Here is a 25,209-nt window from a genome sequence, read left to right as displayed (position 1 = left end):
TAATTTCTAATTTTCAAATTACATAAATTTAAGGATTTGGCTATCCAATCTCATCAGTACTACTTGTTTTCCCAATAATCATTTGGTTGAAAAAAGTCGGAATTCGAGACCACTTTCTAGTAAGAAGTATAACTCATCTTGACCCAAATGTGTAAATATTATTGATATTTTATTTTTTGTAATAAATACTATGTTAAGCCCCAAATTTACAATAGTATATACAATTAGTATATACTCTTATGATAATACCTTGGCCAAATCAATCCTTTTGTAAACCCCCATGTTTTTCTTTTGTATATAGTATTCCTTCATTGGAACTTGGAAGTACTCAATGCAATCAGTCAAATTAGGACACTATCCCTCTTCTTTAAAAACAATAAAAACAAAAATTATTCGCCAAACAAATGTTAGTACTCGTGGCCTTTTTCGATCCCTTTGTTAGCCAAATCAATAAAGAGCCGAATATTAATAGATAGCAAATTTTTCCCTTCGTTTCTTTTATATATTGACTAATAAATATTCTTTGACACCGAAAAAATATTAAAAAATAAATACAGATGCTAGCCGTAAGTTTAATTACTAGGAAAACTTATAAGTGTCTTCTATATAAACTTATAAGTTTATAAACTTCTAAGTGTCTTCTATATAAACTTATAAGTTTGCTCCTAACAATGAAGTATATATAAAAGAAGATTAATGCACATCCTATCTAGAGTACTCATCCTAACAATGAACCGCGTCATGAGTCTCTAGGAGTACAAGATCATGAGTCTCAGTACAACATTAATGTAAGATACAACACACAGTATAGGAACAACATGCACCACTAGGAATCAGCAGCTAATTGATCATTTCTATCCCTTTTTTCCCGACCACTGGCTAGCATGTAATTCAAATCTTGTTTGACTTATCTTAAGATGTTGTTACATATGTGGTTCTATCTGGTGACATAATAAGACATACAATTGGATTGACAAAACAAGAAATTTGAAATTCTCGAACTGATCAAAATGCATGTTTTAATATGTACAGGTATTAGCATTGGCCTCTTAGCACTCCTTGTGGGAAGTTCTTTTTTATTGGCTACTACAGAAAAGAAAGCTCATTAAACTCAAAGAGAAGTGGTTCCAACAAAATGGTGGCCTAATGTTACAGCAAAGACTTCCAAATCAAACAAGATCCATGGAGACAACAAAAGTCTTTAGCACTGACAAACTTGAGAAGGCAACTGACAATTACAACAAGAGTAGAGTCATTGGGCAAGGAGGCTATGGTGTTGTTTATAAAGGAATATTGTTGGATAATAGAGTGGTTGTGATTAAAAAGTCCAAAATTGGGGATCAAAGCCAGATTGAACAATTCATAAATGAGGTGATTGTACTTACACAAATCAACCATAGAAATGTGGTTAAACTATTAGGTTGTTGTTTGGAAATAGAAGTGCCCTTGCTAGTCTATGAATTTATCACAAATGGGACACTTTCTGATCATCTTCATGATAAAAGTCAGTGTTCCTTACTCTCATGGGACAAACATCTTAGAATAGCATCAGAAACTGCCGGTGCCCTCGCTTACTTACATTATGAAGCTTCTATGCCAATTATACATAGAGATGTGAAAACTGCAAATATACTTTTGGATGATAATCACATAGCAAAAGTATCAGACTTTGGAGCTTCAAGACTCGTTCCTCTGGATCAAACACAATTAACTACTTTGGTGCAAGGAACATTGGGATACTTGGAACCAGAATACTTTCATACTAGCCATCTAACTGAAAGAAGTGATGTCTACAGTTTTGGTGTTGTATTAGCAGAGTTATTGACTGGTAAGAAAGTGATTTCTTTGGATAGGCCTGAAAGTGAGAGAAATTTAGCAACATACTTTGTTTCTACAGTGAAAGAGGATCGCTTAGTAGAAGTTCTTGATGACAACATTCACAATGGAAGTAATATCGAGGAACTAAAGAAAGTTGCTAATGTTGCAAAAAGATGCCTAAGCGTTAAAGGAGATGATAGGCCTACTATGAAGAAGCTGGCGGTGGAGCTAGATGGACTGAGAGTTCAGGGAAAACAAGTAGGGAAAGAAGCTAATCTCAACACAGAAAAGAGTGAGTATCTACTTAGCGCATCAACACACTCTTTAAGCATTGATGTTGGCGTTGGCTATTCTTCCACAAGTAGCACCATTGATAGTATGGGAAATCAAGCACTAAAATCAACAGATGATGGCAGGTAATCCATTAGTCCTTAAGCCACAACCATCCAGCATCTTCCTCCAAGTCAACAGATGATGGCCGATTTCGGTCTCTTTGCATGCAGTGTTCAAGTTTTCTCAATATATATAGATCTTTTTGTACGTTAAAAGTTTTCTCTCATGGTCTTCTTTGTATTATTAGGAGCTTTTGTATGTACGAGTGAGCAAGCACAGTATTGTTCAATTAGGTGTCCACTTTGAGTTGGGTCCGTTCATCATGTGTGTTCTAAGTTTTTATTTGTGAATTATGGGTAGATTAATTAATGTAACTTAAATATTAGTGCATGTTTGGTGACGAAAGAATTTATAATTCTAGAAAGAAAAAAAAAAGATCATGTTTCTTTTTCCATTAGTCTTCGTCTTAAAACAACATCTCCAAAAAATTCTTAGTTTTCTCAAAACATATTTCCTAACAGCCCCAAGCTAGATTGGCGATGGGGGCATGCATGAGTAATATCATTGAATGTAGACTCCCTCACATGCTCGCAATAAGAGAATGACATAGAAATTGATGGGTCTCGATCGGTCGACTTTCTAATTTCTATCAGTTTAGTTTAAGCCGTTTGATGTTAATGACAACTCATCACGTACAACACGTAAGATCGTATTCTTTTCATATGAAGCTACCAATTAATGGCTTGTAATATAAGTAACGACAAAAATTATTTTACAACTCTATGTTAAATGGAAAGTATCCGTTTTTTTTTTTTTTTTTTTTTAAATCGAGATGTAGAATTATGTTTTTTGTTTTCAAAAATATATATGATTAAAAAAGAAATTATAAAGAATTGTGTCCAAGGGCTATCTAGGACACTTTTAAGCACTTGTGAAGACAAAGTAGAAGAGAACATTATCGTCTTGAAAAAATCTTAGTTCTCAACATGGACTTAGCCTCCAAGCTTTTGCAATTAATCCCATTGATTGGAATGCTAATACTCTTTGCGATGGTGGCGGTGGAAGTGGTAGCAACAGCTCAAGCCAAGTTTGGATTTCTATTTCCAGTTGTGCAACGCCCCAATGGAATGCCCACATCATTATAATGAGCAAAACCTTTTTGTTCTCAAATAATGTGAGATTCTATACACTATTTACTGTTATTCTTATCAAATGGGGTATTAGAATCTCCCCCCTTAAATTATAGTTATTTCAGAACTTAGTTGTAAGGAACTTAGTTGTAATTTTGAGAATAAGGAAGGAATTGTAGATCTGAGATGAAGATGAATGGGTAATCATATTTGTATTTCAAAAGCTATAATAACGGGGTGATTCGAGGCAACCCAAAACCTCCATGAAAATAACAATGGTTCATACAAGATTCCAAATCAATTCCCCTTTTCTTTTTCTCCACTACGTACGCATGTTCTCCTCTCTAACAAACCGATGATATAAAATGACCAAACTGACCCTCTAATCCACTACATGTCTTCTACCCCCAACACTATTTAACAACTTGCTAACATTAAACTGTGCCATTTCAGGACTTACAAAACTTTGCGTTTTATTACTGATTTAATACGTCATTTCATCTAGGGATAAGTCTTCTCCCCCCATGATTTCCTTCTTCATTTCTTGTCGTTCTCTCTTTCTACTCTTCCAAAGGTCTATGCTTTGCCCTTCTTCTGCCGTTGCCATCACCAAGAGCTAGACACCCCCCATCGGAACAGAGAGAGAGAGAGAGAGAGAGAGAGAGAGAGAGAGAGAGAGAGAGAGAGAGAGAGAGAGAGAGAGAGAGATTGGGGGCAATAAGGAGGCGTTGACGCTGGCAGATCTGAGTGAGTTACAGAAGTGAGCTAGATGTGGGGTTTCTTCGGTAGTGTGTGTGCTTGTTGAGGTGGCATTAGAAGCCCTAATTGTGAGGAACGAAGGACGGTGGATAGAGAGATGTCTACGAGAGGTGGGAGAAGCCGACAGAAAGAGTGGGGCAATGTTAGTAGGCGATGGCCGGCGACACGGCGCCGCCATATTAGTTACCTAGAGAAAGACAAAGAGAAGAGACAGACAAAGGAGATATGGAGAGAGATACGGAGGAGAAGACCTACGAGTGGCTTCGTATGACGTTGCCAACAATCATGGGGCAGGGCTAGTTACAAAATAAGATGTATAATTGGATTGAAAAAACAAGAAATGTGAAACTACCAAAATGGTCAAAATGCATGTTTTAATAGGAACACGTATAAGCAATGGCCTCTTAGTGCTCCTTATGGGATGTTCTTTGGTATATTGGGTATTGCAGAAAAGAACGCTCATAACTCAAAGAGAAGTGGTTCCAAACAAATAGTGGCCTAATGTTTCAGCAAAGACTCCCAAATCACTCAAGATCCATGCAGACAACAAAAATCTTCAACACTGAAGAACTTGAGAAGGCAACCGAAAATTACAACAATAGTAGGGTCATTGGCCAAGGAGGCTATGTTGTTGTTGACAAAGGAATTTTGTTGGCTGATTATAGAGTGGTGGCTATTACAAAGTCCAAAATTTGGGACCAAAGCCAAATTGAGCAATTCATAAATGAGAGGATTGTGCTTACTCAAATCAATCATAGAAATGTGGTTTAAGTTTTTAGGTTGTTGTTTGGAAATAGAAGTGCCCTTACTAGTCTATGAATTCATCACAAATGGGATACTTTCTAATCATCTTTGTGATAAAAGCGGTTCTTCCTTACTCATGTTACAAACTTCTTACGATAGCAACAGAAACTGCAGGATCCCTTGCATACTTGCATTGTAAAGCTTCTATGTCAATTATACATTGAGATGTAAAAACTGCAAATATACTTTTGGATGAAAATGACACAGCAAAAGTATCAAACCTTGGAGCTTCAAGACTCTTTCCTCATGACAAGGCACAATTAACTGCGTTGCTGCAAGGATTATTTGGATGGTTGGATCCAAAATACTTTCATACTAGTCATCTAAAAAAAAAAGTGACATCTATAGCTTTGGTGTTTATTTAGTAGAGTTATTAATAGGTAAGAAAGTAATTTCTTTTGTTAGGGCTAAAAGTGAGAGAAATCTAGCGATGTATTTGTATCCATGGTAGAGGAGGATCACCTATTGGAAATTCTTGATGATGACATCCACAATAGAAGTAATGCCGAGTAACTCAAAAAAGTTGCTAATGTTGCAAAAAGAAGCCATAGTGTTAAAGGAGACGATAGGCATACGTACTATGAAAGAAGTGGCAATTGAACTGGATTGACTGAGAGTTAAGGAAAAGCATTCAAGGAAAAAAGCTAATCACAACATTGTAAAAGGTGAGCATTTGCTTAATTAGTACATCTGTGCAATCTTTAACTATTGATGTTAGCATTGGCTATTGTTCGAAGGGTACCATTGATAGCATGGGAAATTAAACACCAATGGATGATGGTAGATAATCAATGTGACGCCCCCAAATTCCGTTTGGGATTGGACGGACATTTGAAGCGTCGAGACATGCAACACCAGGTTACCTGCCCCCATTCATGACATATAAGATGCAATGTTCCTAACATGCATCTAATATTATGCAATATTCGCAGCGGATAAATTTTTCTTTAGCAATACTATGCACCAAATTGAAAATATCCCAAATGCTTAAAACATACTTCATATATAAAGACCCATTGAACAACTAAGATCATAACACTAGTCCAAAATAGTTATGATCCAAAAGTACTGGAGATGCAACTCCATCGTACAAGTAGTAATTTAACTACTATATTAACATTAACGACGCACCGTCGTTTAGTCGACTGTGTCTAGTTGGTCAGCTCCTGATCCTCCTTCAGATCCTGTAACAAGATCTACCATTCGAGTGGGAATGGTAGTTGGGACTACCACAGTGAGATTTGATTACAAATATCAGCAAGTTAACAAACAACTTCCACACAGGCTAATGATGCATGGATGACAGTAAAAGCATAAATGCATAATCAAATTCATAAGTAATTATAGCATAACTTAGCGTACAACATAGCATAATTGACATAACTTAAATTGAAACATGAACTGAACTTGACTTGACATGAACTTGATCTGAAACTTGACTTAGCATGAACTTGCTCTGAAACTTGAATTAACATGAAAAATACATACTCCACAATTGTTGTGGCCCCATGTATTCTACGTGTAAATACATACTCCACAGTTGTTGTGGCCCCATGTATTCTACACAAACTTGACTTAACATGAAAAATACATACTCCACAGTTGTTGTGGCCCCATGTATTTTATGTGTAAATACATACTCCACAGTTGTTGTGGCCCTATGTATTCTACACATCACAATGCAGTTAAATACATACTCCACAGTTGTTATGGCCCCATGTATTCTACATAAACTTGACTTAACATGAAAAATACATACTCCACAGTTGTTGTGGCCCCATGTATTCTACGTGTAAATACATACTCCACAGTTGTTGTGGCCCCATGTATTCTATGTGTAAATACATACTCCACAGTTATTGTGGCCCTATGTATTCTACACATCACAATGCAGTTAAATACATACTCCACAGTTGTTGTGGCCTCATGTATTCTACATAAACTTGACTTAACATGAAAAATACATACTCTACAGTTGTTGTGGCCCCATGTATTCTACGTGTAAATACATACTCCACAGTTGTTGTGGCCCCATGTATTCTACACAAACTTGACTTAACATGAAAAATACATACTCCACAGTTGTTGTGGCCCCATGTATTCTACGCATCACAATTGTAGTTAAATACATACTCCACAGTTGTTGTGGCCCCATGTATTCTACACAAAGTGAATGTACTCAAGATGAAACGTGACTGGAATACGAAAGGACTGAAACCCTGACGTAACATAACGTGACTTGAACATAACTTGAAAGACATGACCAACTTGAGATAGAAACATTTCGTAACATGACATAACATATAATAGACAACATATTTAACATGACATACTTGCAACAGTGAATATTACATGACTTGACATACATGTAATAGATGGCATACTTAGCATGACGTACTTGTAATGTACAACAATACATGACATAATATATTATGTAACAGATAAAATCTGATGACAGAATAAATTTTATGTAACAGACAATTATGTGATAACTTGGCATGGCATGGCATATATGGTAACACACACATATATATATATACGGTAGTTTCTTTACTTAGCACACATACATAGTAGACTGCTAGTAAGTTAAAAGCTAACTTACTTCAATCTCCGCGTTTCTTATAAAACCTCAAGCGCGATCACGAGGAACTGTAATTAGTGATTCTAAAAGTTAGTACTAAATCACTAATAATTTGAAATATGGAAAAATACTAACTTAAAGAGTAAAATTTCCATTTTACTTTCTACATGTAGGAAAATGACCGTTTTACCCATAACTTAAGGATTTGGCATACTAACTCCAAAAGTCACTAAAATTTACATGCCTCATGTAAAATTTATCCTCAACTCAAATATCAATTTAGAAAAATTTAAAACTAATCACAACTATTAAAACTCCATAGGGCCGAAATTCCCATATGTTATTTCTATTGATTTTTTGTTTCCAACTTGTTTTGATCAACCTTTTGATCTATGACTTATAAATATGTGATCTTCAAACCAAACCATCACATGGTTTAAAAAGATGCCCTAAAACATATATAAGCTTCTAATTCAAGATCACATGGTTAAAAATTAACCAAAACATAAATTTAGCCAAGAACATCCACACTTTGGCTTATCTGAATATCTCTTTGCATAAAATTTCATATCTTTGAGACTAACATCAAATATCTTCAAAATAATATTCTAATATGTATATAAGATGCTTAGGATCCTCCAACAAAATTATCAAAGTCATTGGAATAGGTTTAGACCACCAAAGAGTTAAACTTTCTCAAAACAGAAACTGTTTTTCCTCTTCCAGTTTCTAATTTTCTAAATCTAAGAAAATCTTTCATCAAAACCTTTAATCATGCAAAAATCCTCAACCAATAGTCATATATACATGTTAACGATACTCCATAAAACTTTCGGACCAATATCTATCCATTAGCTTGGTCAAAAACTCCAAACTATAACATATTCTCCAGTTTCTCTCCCAGAATGACCTTTCTATAGTTTACAATATATTTGACTGAACAATTGATCTTAAAATGGGACAAATAAGATATCCATGTAAACTAGACTCAAAAAGGAACAACTTATATGAAGGAGACTTTATGATAAAATACTTACAAAAGCTTCGAAATGGGCGTGCAAAAGAACTCCTAAAAGCTGTCCGAGAGAAAGTGTTTGATATTCTTTTAAAGGAACGTGTAAATGAAGATAAGTTCGTAGGTGATGGCTGGAGATGCTTATGGACGAGATAAGGGAGATGATAAGGCTGGAGTTGAGAGTTGAGTGTGGTTTTCTCCTACCCAAAATATCTATAAAAGATTATCTCAAAATATTCTATCCAATAATATCTATAAAAATTAGCTCAATATATTTTCCAAATGTGGAGTAGACTTGGAAGAGTAAGGTGGCTAAAATCTTTCCATGTGTATTTTAAATCTCTATTCTTAAGATATTTTCCAAATGTGTATTTTGCTTAGGTGTCATGATCTCACACCTTGATAATTCCATCTAATGGTTTCTCTTTGTGCCAAGTATCTAATACTATTCATTATGTGTGGTTAAGATCTTGCCAAGTGTCCAAATAAAATATCGCTAACCTAATTTGGACATTTCACACTGTGATTTTGAAAACACTGCGCTTAGTACATTTACCGAGGTTACTATTCACTCCAAAAATAAACGTAATAAACGTAATAAACTTAGTACTGAAAAATCCTAAATATTCAATTAAGCCTATTGGTGTAGACTATAATGTATTCTGACACTTCTAACTATCTCAAATAATTAAAATCGCATTTCTGGCACCATAGTGAGTGATAACACTAACTATGTTGACAGGCTAAAACCTATGCGATTAGTGGATTCGTGAAAGCTTATAGAGTCTTCACGAGGTTCCTAAAGTCAATAGAAATTTCACAATTGAATTTCTAGCGGGTTGTTACAATCAATCCTTAAGCCACAATCATCCAGCATCCCTACAACAAACTTACTCTTTAAGGTCCCAAAAAATTTCAATTTCCCCCTTAAAAGTATTTTCGGATGAAATTTTTTCATCGCTAGCTTGTCCCAAAAAGTTTTCTAGGATGAAATCCTGAATTTCGACCTAAAAAATATATTTTAGAACAAAATTTGTCATCTCTATTCGAAAGCATTTGAAAGGATATTTTTTTTGGCCTAATCATTGTTCAAAGGCAAAAAAAAAAAAAAAAAAGCCCATTTGAATGGATTTAATTTGGAACAAAAAAAAGAAAAAAAATCATCCCTAATAGCTGTTTGAATGCCATTTTGATTTGGAGAAGTAGTATTTGCCTTCACTTAGCAGCAAATGGTCATGTAAAATCAAGAAAATTAATATGAAAGCTACAAAAAGAAAAATCTTCCACTAAAAATGAAAATCCCATCAAATTCTTAACCATAACAAATTGATTGAGTGTGTACACAAAACATCTTAAGTGACAAGTCAAGAACAACAAACATGAGTTTTACAAAAAAATGAATAATTTCTCCAAGCATAACACAACCCATTACATAGCCTTGAAACATGTAAAAAATACAAAATAATGAAAGGGGCCAAGTTTGATACTTTTGTACTTTTGTTCTTCCCAGATCTGTTCAACTCAAGGATATTCAAGTCTTAAACTTTTTATCTTCCCTCGTAGTCAAGAACAATTCCTAAAAATTGGCATAAACATGAGGTAATCAGTAAAATAATTACATGAACAACTTTGTATATATGTATATATATCATCATTGAGTTTTAAAAAGTAAGAGAATTCTCCTTACAATCTCTTTGTAGGTTCCAAATGCATGTTTTTTCCTCAAAACATCAATAAAATCCATAGCATAAAGGAATGGCATATTTGGCATCCCTACAATCAATTGAGCTATTTATAGACATATGAAACTTCATATTCAAATTTAAAAAGATGCATATGTCAAAAACAACATCATTCAATTTTCAAAAAATTCAAATAAAAGTTTATTCTTTGTCAATTGTCAAAGATAACATCATTCACTTTTCAAATATTTTAAATCTAATCCCTTTACTTTTCGTATATGACAAAAGGAATATTATTTACTTTTCAAATTTTTTAAACAAAATCATCTACCTTTTGCATAAGTCAAAAAGAGCATCAATCACTTTTGAAAATTTTCAAATAAAATATGCACATGTGAAAGATGACAATTAATAATCTTTAATATTTTTAAAATTCAAACTTTTATTCATGATATGTACATGTGAAAGATGACAATGAATCATCTTTCAAAAATTCAACTTTAATTTTCAAAAATATTATGCATATGTGGAAAATGTAATTTAATGCTTTATGACAAAATGTTAATTTTGAGCCTTAATTCTAATTTTGAATTTTCAATAGATGTACAAAATTACGCTATGAGCTTTAATGTGAACTTGTTCCCTTCTTACTCATGCTTGGTTCCTTGATGTGCTTGACTCCATTGTATAGACAACTTGAGTTTGAGACTCATTTATTCTTTTAATTCATTTGTTATCATTAAAATCAATATGTAGATATATATGTGACTCCCTCAACTCCCACGTACGGACATGGGGAAATCGAGACGTCGGGATGATGACAACACGGGTCAAGCAATTCCAATGCCAAGTGCCAAGCGTGTGTATATGCAACACGTGTACATAAAAATAACGCAACGGTAATAAAAAGTCTTTCAACTAAGTACCAAAATTTTGTTAAAATTCAAACTCGCTTAAAACAAGCGTATCAAAATACTACAAGTTTCCACATTGCCACAAATCCAAAGTACATAATATAGAGGTAAGGAAAATATTTTCCAATACTACAAGCAACTCCAAATGAGTCCTTCGACGGAGCCACCTCCTCAGGCTCAGCCACCTCCTCAGGCTCAGCCTCCTCCTCCTCATCTACATCAAAGTCTAATAAAAAGTCTTTCAACTAAGCATAAGAATTTTGTTAAAATTCAAACTCGCTTAAAACAAGCGTATCAAAATACTACAAGTTTCGACATTGCCACAAATCCAAAGTACATAATATAGAGGCAAGGAAGATATTTTCCAATACTACAAGCAACTTCAAATAAGTCCTCCGGCGGAGCCACCTCCTCAGGCTCAGCCTTCTCCTCCTCATCTGCATCAAAGTCTATGGTACCAAAGATGATACTGCAGGTAAGTAAAAATCCAAACACCCTCAAGATAAAAATACATTAAAACTCAATAATATGCATGAACATGATGTCATATGCATGAGATCCAAAAATAATATTTCCTAAAAATAATTCATTTCCAACTCACGCCAAAAATCACATTTGGCCCAAAAATTCCCTTTAACACTTTTCCTCCCCATTTTCTCAGAAAATGACCCAAAATCTAAGTCTCAACTCAAAATCCATTTTTATTAACCGAACGCACCATGAACTCCCCTAGGGGTCATTCGCACACCCTGTCTCCGTTCGTCACACAATGGGTAACGACCATGCATGTGACTTTGTAACGAGAGATGTCCAGTTCTATGCCCAGCGCGTACGTAGCCAAGCATCCTCTAGCCCCGCCAACAGAGGGGCCACGGAGTTGACACGAGAGCGTTACTATCCTGTCCACTCTCATTGTCGCCCAGTGACAACTCAGGGTACATCACTCAATATATTGCGCTCTCGAATGACCAGAAGAGCTCCACCGAGATAATGCCCCATCTCAACTTGGGATCGTGATATACACGCACTCAAAAATCCATTTATACATGAAGACCTAGTTTCCAATATTCAACATATGTACATGTATGCCATTATGCGAAAAGTCCAATTTTCCTTTTTCAAACATGAACATGCATGCTCTATGCAATGCACACATCAAGACACAAAATATTCAAAAAATCTCAACATCAACCAACATACAAATAACTTCGTCCTCCAATTCATTCGACACCCGACTCCTCGGACTCAGTTCGGCATAACCAACCAGTCACAATTTATTGAAAAAGCAATGATGTATTTAAATCTTAAATGAAGTTTGAAAAATACTTACAGCGCTATATAATATTTTTCGAAAGATCAAAGGGTTGCAAAAGGTGGCAGAAAAGCAACGTAACCGTGTAAAAGCACTGTGGCCCTGGGTTAGAAAATACCCACTTCTGAACGAGGACAAATGAAGACTAGCGATTGCTAGGGAATGGCTTAGGAGTGTTTGTGAAACTATTGGTGGTGGTGGTTGGCCATGGGTGGCGGCGTAGGTGATGGTTGAAGGCTAAAATAGGCAAAAAAATGGTGGAGCTCAAGGGACTACAATGCTGGCAGATCAGGGCTGAGGATGGGTGGTTTGGGTAGCTGGGAGGTTGGTAATGAAGTGGTGAAGAGGTGGTTGCCGCTAGTGGAGCGATGGTGGGGGAACGACAAAGAACCTGAATGGGTTTCCAATGCCACGGGGAGAGAGAGGGATCACTGGGGCTGGAGACTAGGATAGGGGAAAGGTCGCCGGTGAGGGAGTAGGTGATTGGCCGTGGTGCGGTGGCCTGAAAACCGCGGATAGCGGGGTTGGAGCAATAGGAGGCCGCGGCTTGAAGAGGTTTGTGGGGGAAGGTGGCGGCGAGGCAGGAGCTGGGATTGGAGGGAAGTGGTTGTCGGTGTGAGGGGAAGCCGGCAAGGTGGATGGTGACGCCAGACTCAGGCGGACGGTGGTGGGTTGGGAGGAGAGAACGCACGGAGAGAGAACAGTGAAGGGGGGTCGCAGGGCTGGAAGGCAGGGGAGGAAGAAAAAGAAAGAAAAAGAAAGAAAGAAAAAGAAGAAAAAGAAAAAGGAAAAAGAGGAAAAGGAAAAAAAGAAAATGAGATCCAGTCTTTTCAACTTGGGTCTCAAACTTATCCAATGACGATACATGAAAGACATCGTGAATTTCCCCAAAATATTATGGCAATGCAATTCTATAAGCGACGGGCCCTACCTTCTCCAAAACCTGAAAAGGGCCAACATATCTCGGATCCAGTTTCCTCTTTTTACCAAAATGCTTAACTCCTTTCATAGGAGAGACTTCGAGATAAACCCAATCACCTTCCTCAAAAGATAATTCTCTCCTTCTCATATCTACATAACTTTTCTGATGACTCTGAGCTGCCACCATTTTATCTCTTATAATCCGAACCTAACTTTGCATTTCCTGAATTATTTCGGATCCAATTATCTTATTCTCCCTAACTTCATCCCAACACAAAGGTGATCTACACTTCCTCCCATAAAAAGCTTCATAAGGAGCCATCTGGATGGAATCATGGAAACTATTATTATAAGCGAATTCTATAAGCGGCAAATGATTTTTTCAACTTCCTTGAAATTCCATAACACACGCTTGCAACATATCCTCAAGGGTCTGAATAGTGCGCTTTGATTGACCGTTCGTCTGAGGGTGATATGTAGTACTAAACTTTAATTTAGTACCCAAAGCTGCCTGTAAACTCTTCCAAAAATGGGATGTGAACCTTGGGTACCCCATGCAACCGCACTGTCTCTTTTACATACATGTGAGTCAACTTTCCCAAGGAACTAGTATTATTAACAAGTAAGAAATGAGCACTCTTAGTCAACCGGTCAACAATCACCCAAACCGAGTTCTTTCCACTAGGAGTCCTCAGTAAGCCCACTACAAAATCCATAGTAATGTCATTCCATTTCCACTCAGGAATAGGGAGAGGTTGAAGCATACCAGCGGGTCTTTGATGTTCAGCCTTGACTTGATGGCATGTGTCATATCTTTCAATGTACAAGGCGATATCCTTCTTCATCCCTTTCCACCAATAATTTTTCTTCACATCTAGATACATCTTCGTGCTGCCGGGATGAACTAAATAGGTGGCCGCATGAGCTTCTACCATAATTCGCTCCTTGAATTCTGAATTTTTTGGGATTACTCTACAATCTCAAAATCGAAGAATTCCATCCTTATCCATACTATAATGCAATGGCCCTCTAGATTTTCTGACTCTCTTTCTAATATCTAGTAGCTTTGGGTCCTTCCTTTGAAGAGTCTTCAATTCATCAAAATCAACTACTCGAATATCAAGAATTGAAGATAATACTTCCTCTTGTTGTGAACTTTCGATAAGAAGCCTTCTCATCCCGCAAAGTAGTGAATCCAATCCTGACGATTCAACTTCATCTTCCAAGTGCGACTTCCGACTCAAAACATCTGCAACTATATTTGTTTTCCCTGGATGCTACTTGATCTTGCACTGGTAATCACTAATTAACTCTAACCATCACCTCTGCCTCATGTTGAGATTCTTCTGAGAAAATAAGTGTTTCAAACTCTTATGATCAGTGTAGACTTCACAAACTTCTCCATACAAATAGTGCCGCCAGATCTTAAGAGCAAACACAATCGCTGCTAATTCTAAATCATGTGTATGATAATTCTTCTCATGATCTTTCAGTTGACGAGATGCATAAGCAACAACTCGTCCCTCCTGCATAAGAATACAACCCAATCCAAACTTAGATGCATCGCTCTGAAAACTACAAATGGCTTGTGCGGTTTTGGAAGTGACAACACCGGTGCAGTTGTCAGTCTCTTCTTCAATTCTTGGAAACTTCTCTCGCACTTGTCTGACCAAATAAACTTTGCATTCTTTCTAGTCAAAGCAGTGAGAGGTTCGGATAATCGAGAAAATCCCTACACAAATCTTAGATAATATTTGGCAAGTCCCAAGAAACTTCGAATATCACGCACGGTCGATGGGCGCTACCATGACAAAATAGCTTCTATCTTGTTAGGATCAACGGCCACACCATCTCAGGAAATTACATGTCCAAGAAATTTGACTTCTTTCAACCAAAATTCACATTTGCTAAGCTTTGCATACAACTGATGTTCTCTTAACTTTCCAAGTACTAAACGGAGATGATAAGCATGTTCTTCAAAATCTTGAGAATAAATTAAAATATCATCGATGAAAACCACCACAAAAGAATCCAAATAAGGTCGAAATACCCGATTCATCAAATCCATAAAAGCTGCAGGGACATTAGTTAACCCAAAAGGCATCACTTTAATCTCATAATGCCCGTATCTCGATCTAAAAGCAGTCTTGGGTATATCCTTATCTCTTATCCACAACTAGTAGTATCCTGATCTCAAATCAATCTTCGAGAAGATAGCTGCTCTTTGAAGCTGATCAAACAAATCGTCGATCCGTGGGAGAGGATACTTATTCTTGATGGTCACCTTATTGAGTTCTCGATAATCAATGCACATTCTTAGAGTACCATATTTCTTCTTAACAAACAACACTGGCGCACCCCATGGCGAAGTACTTGGCAGAATAAACCCCTTATCTACCAATTCTTGCAACTAAACTTTCAACTCTTTTAACTCAGCTGGGGCCATACAGTAAGGCGCTTTATGCACAAGAGCCGCTCTAGGTTCCAAGTCAATAGCCAACTCCAACTCACGAACAGGAGGTAACCCACGCAAATCATCCACAAACATGTTAGGAAATTCTTCCACAACTAGGATATTTACTAGAGACTTTTTCTCAGATGGCGTAGACACCATTTGGAACAAAAAGGCTTCCGCTCCACAAGCAATATCTCTTTTCGCTTGGATTGCCGATATAACTACCGGCCTTTCCTTTAGTTTACTTCCCACAAATTCTAAATAATCACCATCCGGGAGTTGAAAGCTAATTACTCGACTTCTACAATTAATACTTGCATAATATCAATATAGCCAATCCATTCCAAGGATAATATCAAATCCCAACAATTTGAACACAACCAAATTTGCATCAAGTGTCCTTCCACCAAAATTCAAAGGACATCGCAACTTTAGAACACCACACCACTTAACCGTTTGGGAGAGTCACTACTAATGATTTTTGCAAGGGTCCCGTAACCAAATTGCATATCTGTGCAAAAGTAGAGGACACAAACGACTGAGATGCACCCGAATCAAACAAAGTGCAAGCATAAAAATCATATAAACGGACTCTTCCTGAACCAATCACATTTACCAATGAAATCCAAAAATAAAGAATAAATCAAATGACACCAAATACCAAATCCAAAATTAAATTAAATCCATACATGTAATCACTCCAACATCGTGCGTCTCGAGTGCCTTGTCATCGACCTCTCCAGGAGTAACAGCATATACCTGAGGCTGCACCACTTGCTGCTAATTAGTTCTTCCCCCACGTCGACCTCCACAGCTTCCTTGAACTCTATTAGGGCACTCGCGAGCGAAATGCCCCTCTTGGCCACAACGGTAACACTAGGTTCCACCACTTTGCCGACACTCACCCTCATGGGCTCTATTGCACTTACCACGAATGGGCACCCAGCCTCCCATACGCACTCCTGAGGCTACTTGTGGTCTAGTCCCGGTCCGCTGAACAAACTTCTAAGGTGAACCAGAACTACTTCCTTCGCCAGCAAAACTCTGCCTCTTCTGACTTGGAAGGGAGCCCACGCTCAAACTAATCTCATGCTCTGCAAAGAGTGGCCAAATCAACTAACTCCTGAAAAGTTGTAATCCAGTGGCAAACTACCATTCTGAGTATATCTGGTCACAGACCGTCTTGGAAACGCTTGGCCTACATCTCTTCTGTGGTGATGAGATGAGTAGAAAATCTCCCAAGCTTTATAAATTTCCGGGCGTACTGTTCCACGGTCATGCTTCCTTGGACCAAGCTAGTAAATTCTCTTGCTTTTTGCCGTCTCACAGAAGCGGGAAAGAAACGATCATTAAATTCCTTTTTGAAGCGCTGCTAGGACTCAGCGGCAAAGGACCCCAACTTTGACTCTAACATTTCCCTTTTTGTCTCCCACCATTCAGTAGCAATACCTTGTAACAAATAACTTGCATATAGCACTTGTTGTGCTTCAGTGCAACCACAGACTTCAAATGTCCTTTCCAAATCTTTAATCCACTTTCCAACCCAAAGTGGATCCTCTTCTCCCATGAAAGTGGGGGTTCTATGCGCTAAAAAGCGCTCATAGGTGCATCCAACTTTCACCGCTCTACTTTGCTCCCCTTGCTGCGGCCGAAAATTTTGCTGTAGAAATTCTGTCATTCTATTTAAAGCTCGAGCTATGGCGTAAGTTCCATCGCCTCTCAGCAAATCATCTTGAGGCTCATCGGTAGGCCTTCTTGGTCTTACCATCTTCCTGCCATAACACAACCTTCGACCCCATTTAAATATCTGACAAAATAAACAACATAAAACCAAAACCAAATAGCAATAAAATAAAATAGAATACAATAAAATAAGTAAATAAATAAATTAAAATCAAGCTAACTCAAATAAATTCAAGTTAAATAAAACAATTCATATAGCACACTTTAAATAAAATAAATTTTAAATCACAACTTTAAAAACTTTCTGGTACTACACCTATGGGATATGTGGTTTTACCCAGAGCCAAACCGCTCTGATACCACATGTGATGCCCCCAACTTCAACGTACGAACGCGTGGAAATCGAGGCGTCGGGTTGATGACAACACGGGTCACACATTCCATCGCCAAGTGCCGAGCGTATATACATGCAACACGTGTACAATAAAACCACGTAGCGGATATAAAAGTATTATAACTAAGTACTAGAATTTTGTTTAAATACAAACTCGCTTAAATCACACATAATAAAATATTACAAGTTTCAACATCATTTCAAATCCAAATTTCATAACATAAAAAAAACAAGAAAAGATAATTTTCAACATAAAACAAGTCCAAGTCAATTCTCTGGCGAAGCCGCCTCCTTGGGCTCAGCCTCCTCCTCCTCAACCTCTGCATCAAAATCTACAGTACCAAAAATGGTGCCATAGGTACGTAATAATCTAAACACCATAAGATAAAAATATATTACACTCAACAATACGCATGAAAAGATGCCAAATGCACATGTCCCAAAATTCACATTTTTGTACGCACGGCAAAAGTCTCATTTGGCCCAAAATATTTCCTTTAACTTTTCCTCGCCATTTTCTGAGAAAATGGCGCAAAATCAAAATCTCAAATCGATTTCCATTTTCATTAACCGAATGCACCATGACCTCCCCTAGGGGTCACCCGCACACCCTGGCTCCCTTCGTCACACCACGGATAACGACCGTGCGTGTGACTTCGTAACGAGTGATGCCCAGTTCTGCGCCCCGCGCATACGTAGCCAAGCATCCTCTAACCCCCTCCAGCAAAGGGGCCACGGAGTTGGTATGAGAGCATTACCATCCCTCCCGCTCCCGTTGTCGCCCAACGCAACTCAAGGGACATCACTCAGTATATTATACTCCCGAGTGACCAGAGGAGCTCCATTGAGATAATGCCCCATCTTGGCTTAGGGTCGTAATACACACGCATCCAAAAAATTTATTTACACATAAAAACCCAGTTTTCATAATTCGACACATGTACATGTATGCCATTATGCGAAAAAAATCCAATTTTTCCTTTTGAAACATGAACATGCATGCTCCATGCAATGCACACCTCAAGACACAATTTATCCAACAAATCACAACATCAACAACAAACAAATAACACCTTCCTCAAATCCATCCGACCCCCAACTCCTCGGACTCAGTCCGAAATAACCAACCAGTCACAAATTTATTGTAAAAGTAATAATATATTTAAATCTAAAATGAAGTTTGAAAAATACTTATAGCGCTATATAATAATTTCTAAAGGATCAACGAGCTGCAAAAGGCGAAGAAAAAAACCAATGTAACAATGTAAAAACACTGTGGTCGTCGGTTGTAAAATACCCACTTTTGAATGGAGATGAACCAAGGCTTGAGATTGATAAGGAATGGCTTAGAGGTGCTTATGAAGCTAGTGGAAGTGAGTGTTGACCGTGGGTGGCGGCGAAAAGTGAGGTCGTGGGGGTTGCTTTGGCGATGGACCGGAGCCGAAAATGGGTGGTTTAGGATGGCAAGAGGTCAGTAATGAAGTTGTGAAGAGATGGTGGCCGGAGGTGGAATGACGGCGGCACTGGAGAGAAAAGACGTCACGGCTTGGAGGAGCTCGTGGTGGTTAACGGTGGCTCGAATGGAGGTGAGATTTGGTGGGGATGATCATCAGTCGAAGGGGAAGAAAACTGGGTGGGTGGTGTGCCACACAGTGGCGGCATTGGGTGGTTCTGGGTGGACGATGAAAACAACGGTAAAGGGAAGGAAGAGCTTCGCGCGCGGGAGGAGAGTAAATCAAAGGAAAAAGTGGAGAAAAAAGGAAAGAAAAAGGGAAAAGAAAGAGAAAGGAAAAAGAGAAAGAGAAAAAGAAAAGATGGAGAAAAGAAATGACGTCCAGTCCTCACTTTTGGAGTCCAAAAACTGATCCAACGAAAATAACTTTAAAAGCTACAAAACAAAGAAAATAATTTAAACACAACATCTAGCTAAAATATAATAAATAACTAGTAAAAACTAATAACATAATTTTAAATCCAAAAAAAAAACTAAAATAAATTAAACAGCAATTTAAACTCAAAACAATAATTAATATTAAGAAAGCTCTACAAAATAAATTTCACAACTAAATAAATCCAATTAAAATACGATAATTTAAAATAAAAGAACCAATATTTTAATTAAATTAAAATACTCCTTCAATAAAAACACACGTAAAAATGGGGTATCACAATATATAACAAGTTTAGCAATTTAGACATTAATAGCAATTTGGACAATGTTAATGTTCTAGTCTAAAACTTTTCCCCATTTTGGCATCATTAAAAAGGATCCGTAACAAATAAATGGACTAAAGAAAATGGTGTGTTAGTAAAAATTGTAGATAGTCAAAAAATTGGAGCAGCTCGTGACCCGACAAGCACTGCAAAGCCTTGAGGCCTAACTCTATGAATTTAGTATGGCTGGAGATTTAAAAAACTGCCTGATGTTGTTGACAAATGGGACTGAGGACTCTGAGTTTCTATAAAAAAGATGATCATTTTCACCCATCGGATACCAAAATAAAAAATCACATTGCTCCTTGACCTGGGTTCTATTTTTCCATAACGATAGTATGGCCAAGCAATTCTCTTTCATTAATGTTCCAGACTTGAATCAGGAACCCTTTACGCATCAACCACCAATCTTCTCTCTTGAGGCCGTCAATACCATGATAGGAGCATAGATCCGTTTTTCTAGTAGGACTGATTTTAAGATTGTTGCAGAATCAAGAATGCTCAGTACTCAATATGTTATCTCTGTTATGACCATGTCTCGAAGGTTAATAATGAGGGTGAGTGAGGTTGATTATCTTAACAACCAAATATCTGAGTTACAATAGAAACTTGCTAATAAGGATAGAGAGAATAAAAGGTTAAAGTAAGAAAACAATGAGTTGAAAAAATTTGCAGACTGGAATGCTCATGATCTATAACCACTAATAGAGAAGTTGGAACGAGAAAGAGTTTAGATACAAGGTCAACATCAACAGATAATAACAGAGGTTCATCTTTTATGAGAAAAATAGGAACAACCTGTTGTTAATCTCTCTGGCTTAGCAAAAAAACTTTTGACAATATGTGTTTAACATATCTTATAATTTTTTACTAAATAAGATTTGAAAATATGATAGTTTGTCTTTTACTTTATGCTTTTTCGATCAACTTTGCAACTAGTATAATCTGCATCTGTGTAATTGATTAGATCGAAATATGTGTGTTTAAGATACCATAACCCTAGGTCAATTGTACCAATAAGATATCTAAGAATGCGCTCAAATGAGATTCTTTTGGAGATGATTGAAAACGTGCACATAAGCATACACTGAAAATTATATCTGGTCTACTGGCTGTCAAATATAATAAGCTACCTATTATACCTCGATATACCTTCAAGTCAACTAACTTACCAATTTCATCCTTATCAAGTTTAGTGGATGGGCTTATTAGTGTTTCAATTTCCTTAGCACATTCCATTCCAAACTTTTTGAATAATACCTTAATATATTTTGACTGATTAATGAATGTTTCACTTTTTGCTTGCTTGATTTGCAATCTGAGAAAGAATGTAAGTTCTCCAATCATGCTCATTTCAAATTATTCCTACATACTCTTAGCAAAAACTTGGTACATATTTTCATTCGTAGCACCAAATTATATCATCAACATAAACCTGAATCAAAAGAATATCGTCATTTTTCGTGTTTAATGAAAAGAGATGTAACGATATTTCCTCTTAAAAAATCTTTTTCAATCAAGAAACCATTGAGTCTTCCGTACCAAGCTCTAGGAGTTTGTTTGAGTTCATATAGCGCTTTAGTGAGTTTGAAAACATGATTTGGAGAAATATAATTTTCAAAACCTGGAAGTTGCTCAACATATACCTCTTCTTTTATAAAACCATTTAAGAAAGCACTTTTAACATTTACTTGAAAAAGTTTGAAATTTTTATAACAAGCATATGCAAGTAGCATTCAAATAGCTTCTAATTTTGCCATTGGTGCATATGTCTCATTTTAGTCAATTCATTCTTCTTTTGATTGAAACCTTGGGCTACAAGTCGAGTCTTATTTCTAGTAATGACTCTGGACTCATCTTTATTGTTTATAAAAATCCATTTTGTTCCAATAATAGTATGTTTTTTTGGTCTAGGAACAAGTGTCCAAACATCATTTTCTTCAAATTGATTCAACTCTTTTTGCATAGCTAAAATCCAAGATTAATCAAAAAGTGCTTCATCAATATTTTTGGGTTCAATCCGAAATAGAAAAGCAGTATGATTGCAAATATTTCTAAGAGATGATTGAGTACTTACACCTTGTGAAGGTTCTCCTAGAATTTGTTCCACTGGATGATCTTTCACAAATTTTTACTGTTTGGTTGTATCTTGTATTAAATTTTGATGATCTTTCCTGATGTCTCCATATTGGACTTCTTCTATTGTGTTCTCTTTGTTGAGATTGAGACTTTCTATGTTATTTATACCTCCTGTTTTTTCATCAACGGATTTCTTGGAGAGTTGAGAATTAGATTCATCAAAGACTACGAGTATATATTCTTGTACAGACAAACTCTTTTTATTGAATACTCTATAAGCTTTACTATTAATAGAATACCCGAAGAAGATACATTCATCAGAGTTTGGATTAAACTTGCCTAAATTGTCTGTCATTCAAAATAAAACATTTGCATCCAAATGCATGAAAGTAACCAATGTTAGGCTTTTTCTCATTCCAAAGCTCATTAGGGGTTTTATTTAGTTTAGACCTTAGCATAACTCTATTTATAACATAACATGCAGTACTTACCGCTTCGGCCCAAAAATAACTAAGCAAGTTGTTCTCATTAAACATTGTTCTTGTCATCTATTGAAGAGATCTATTTTTCCTCTCTACTACCCCATTTTGTTGAGGAGTTCGAAAAGCAGATAGATTATACACAAAACAATTTTCATCACAAAAAGTTTCAATATTTTATTAACAAATTCTTTCTCCCTATCACTTCGGATACTTGAAATAGTTTAACCCTTTTCATTTTGAATTCTCTTGCATAACTTGGAAGTACTCAAGGCATCAATAAAATTAGGACACTATCCCTCAAAAACTTGTAATGTTTCCCTCTATTAATGATATTGGTTTTCCTATAAAAAACAATAAAAATAAAAATTATTGGCCAAATCAATGTTAGTACTCAAGGTCCTTTTTCCCTTTGTTAGCGAAATAAATGATCAAGGCCCAAATATTAATAGAAAACACATTTTTCTCTTATAAGTTTCTTTTGTATAAAATTTTAAGTTTGTTCCTGATAGGAATTACTATAATTAAAAGAAGATTAATGCAAATATTGCTACCTAGAGTACTCATCCTAACAATATATATATGAACCGCGTCATGAGTCTCTAGGAGTACAAGATCAGTCTCACAGTATAGGAAGAACATACATCAACTAACCGATCATTTCTATTCCTTTTTTTGTTTCCCTACCATAAGCTAGGCTATAATTCAAATCTTGGTTGAGTTCTCTTAAGATATTGTTTCATATGTGGTTCTCAAGCTTAAAAAGTATCTGGTGAAAAAATAAGACATACAATTGGATTGATAAAACAAGAAATTGGAAACTTTCGAAATGGTCAAAATGCATGTTTTAATATGTACAGGTATTAGCATTGGCCTCTTAGTGCTCCTTGTTGGAAGTTCTTTGGTATATTGGTTACTACAAAAAAGAAAGCTCATTAAACTCAAAGAAAAGTGGTTCCAACAAAATGGTGGCCTAATGTTACAACAAAGACTTCCAAATCAAACAGGATCCATGGAGACAACAAAAGTCTTCAGCACTGAAGAACTTGAAAAGGCAACCGACAGTTACAACAAAAGTAGAGTCCTTGGCCAAGGAGGCTGCGGTGTTGTTTATAAAGGAATATTGTCAGATAGTAGAGTGGTTGCGATTAAAAAGTCCAAAATTGGGGATCAAAGCCAGATTGAACAATTCATAAATGAGGTGATTGTGCTTACTCAAATCAACCATAGAAATGTTGTTAAACTATTAGGTTGTTGTTTGGAAACAGAAGTGCCCATGCTAGTTTATGAATTCATCACAAATGGGACACTTTCTAATCATCTTCATGATAAAAGTCAGTCATCCTTACTCTCATGGGACAAACGTCTTAAGATAGCAACAGAAACTGCAGGCGCCCTTGCATACTTACATTATGAAGCTTCTATGCCAATTATACACCGAGATGTAAAAACTGCAAATATACTTTTGGATGAAAACCACACAACAAAAGTATCAGACTTTGGAGCTTCAAGAATCATTCCTCTTGATCAAACACAATTAACTACTTTGGTGCAAGGAACGTTTGGGTATTTGGACCCAGAATACTTTCATACTAGTCATTTGACAGACAAAAGTGACGTCTACAGTTTTGGTATTGTTTTAGCAGAGTTATTGACAGGCAAAAATGTTATTTCTTTCGATAGGCCTGAGAGTGAGAGAAATCTAGCAACGTACTTTGTTTCGATGGTAAAAGAGGATCGTTTAGTAGAAGTTCTTGATGACAACATTCACAATGGAAGTAATGTTGAGGAACTAAAAAAAGTTGCTAATGTTGCAAAAAGATGCCTAAGTGTTAAAGGAGATGATAGGCCTACTATGAAGGAGGTGGCGGTGGAGCTGGATGAATTGAGAGTTCAAGGAAAGCAAGTAAGGAAGGAAGCTAATTTCAACATAGAAGAGAGTGAGTATTCGCTTAGTGCATTAGCACACTCTTTAAGCATTGATGTTGGGGTTGGCTATTCTTCCACAAGTGCCACTGATAGCATGGGAAATCAAGCACTAAAACCAACAGATGATGGTAGATAATCCATTAGTCATGATTAAACCACAATCAGCCAACATCTTCCTCCAAGTCAACGAATGATGGTAGATTTCATTCTCTTTGCATCTAGTGTTCAAGTTTTCTCCATATAGATCTTTCTGTGTGTTAAAATTTTGCTCTCATGGTTTGCTTTTTGGGAGCTTTTGTATGTATGAGTGAGCAAGTTCAATACTGCATAATTAATTAGGTGTTCGCTTTGAGGGTCCTTTCATCATGTGTGTTCTAAGTTATTATTTGTGAATTATGGATAGATTAATTGTAAATTAAATATTAGTGTTTGGTGTCGAGAGAATTTATACTTTCTATAAAAATAAAAAAAATTAATTTTTTATCTAAACATGATTAAGCACAAAAACATCAGAACATGAAGTACTTTTCCCATTAGTCTTCATTTTTAAAAACACATCTCTAAAAGGTTGTCCATTTTTCAAAACATATTTCCTAACAGCCCCAAGATGGGCGATGCATGGGGGCATGCATGAGTAATATCATTGAATGTAGATAGTGAGAGCCATAATTATTTTCCAAAAATAAATTATAAAGAATTGTGTCCAT

General features: G+C 36.5%; 2 protein-coding genes across 2 annotated transcripts; both read left to right on the top strand.

The window, feature by feature from the left end:
* Positions 1–1,072: 1,072 nt before the first annotated feature.
* On the top strand, positions 1,073–2,440 carry LOC122297721 (wall-associated receptor kinase 5-like). Its single transcript, XM_043107868.1, has one exon. It carries the CDS (start codon positions 1,147–1,149, stop codon positions 2,236–2,238), a length of 1,092 nt encoding a protein of 363 aa, XP_042963802.1. The 5' UTR covers positions 1,073–1,146; the 3' UTR covers positions 2,239–2,440.
* Positions 2,441–23,585: 21,145 nt separating this feature from the next.
* On the top strand, positions 23,586–24,638 carry LOC122296146 (wall-associated receptor kinase 5-like). The gene has a single exon (XM_043105596.1). It carries the CDS (start codon positions 23,586–23,588, stop codon positions 24,636–24,638), a length of 1,053 nt encoding a protein of 350 aa, XP_042961530.1.
* Positions 24,639–25,209: the final 571 nt, after the last annotated feature.

Source organism: Carya illinoinensis, chromosome 15 (genome assembly GCF_018687715.1).
Source record: "Carya illinoinensis cultivar Pawnee chromosome 15, C.illinoinensisPawnee_v1, whole genome shotgun sequence".
Taxonomy (NCBI): domain Eukaryota; kingdom Viridiplantae; phylum Streptophyta; class Magnoliopsida; order Fagales; family Juglandaceae; genus Carya; species Carya illinoinensis.
This window is presented reverse-complemented; position numbering and strand designations above follow the sequence as displayed.

What these genes read in the sequence shown, in the direction of transcription:
- LOC122297721 (XM_043107868.1), top strand. Translation starts at nt 1,147, where the DNA reads ATGTTACAGCAAAGACTTCCAAATCAAACAAGATCCATGGAGACAACA.
- LOC122296146 (XM_043105596.1), top strand. Translation starts at nt 23,586, where the DNA reads ATGGAGACAACAAAAGTCTTCAGCACTGAAGAACTTGAAAAGGCAACC.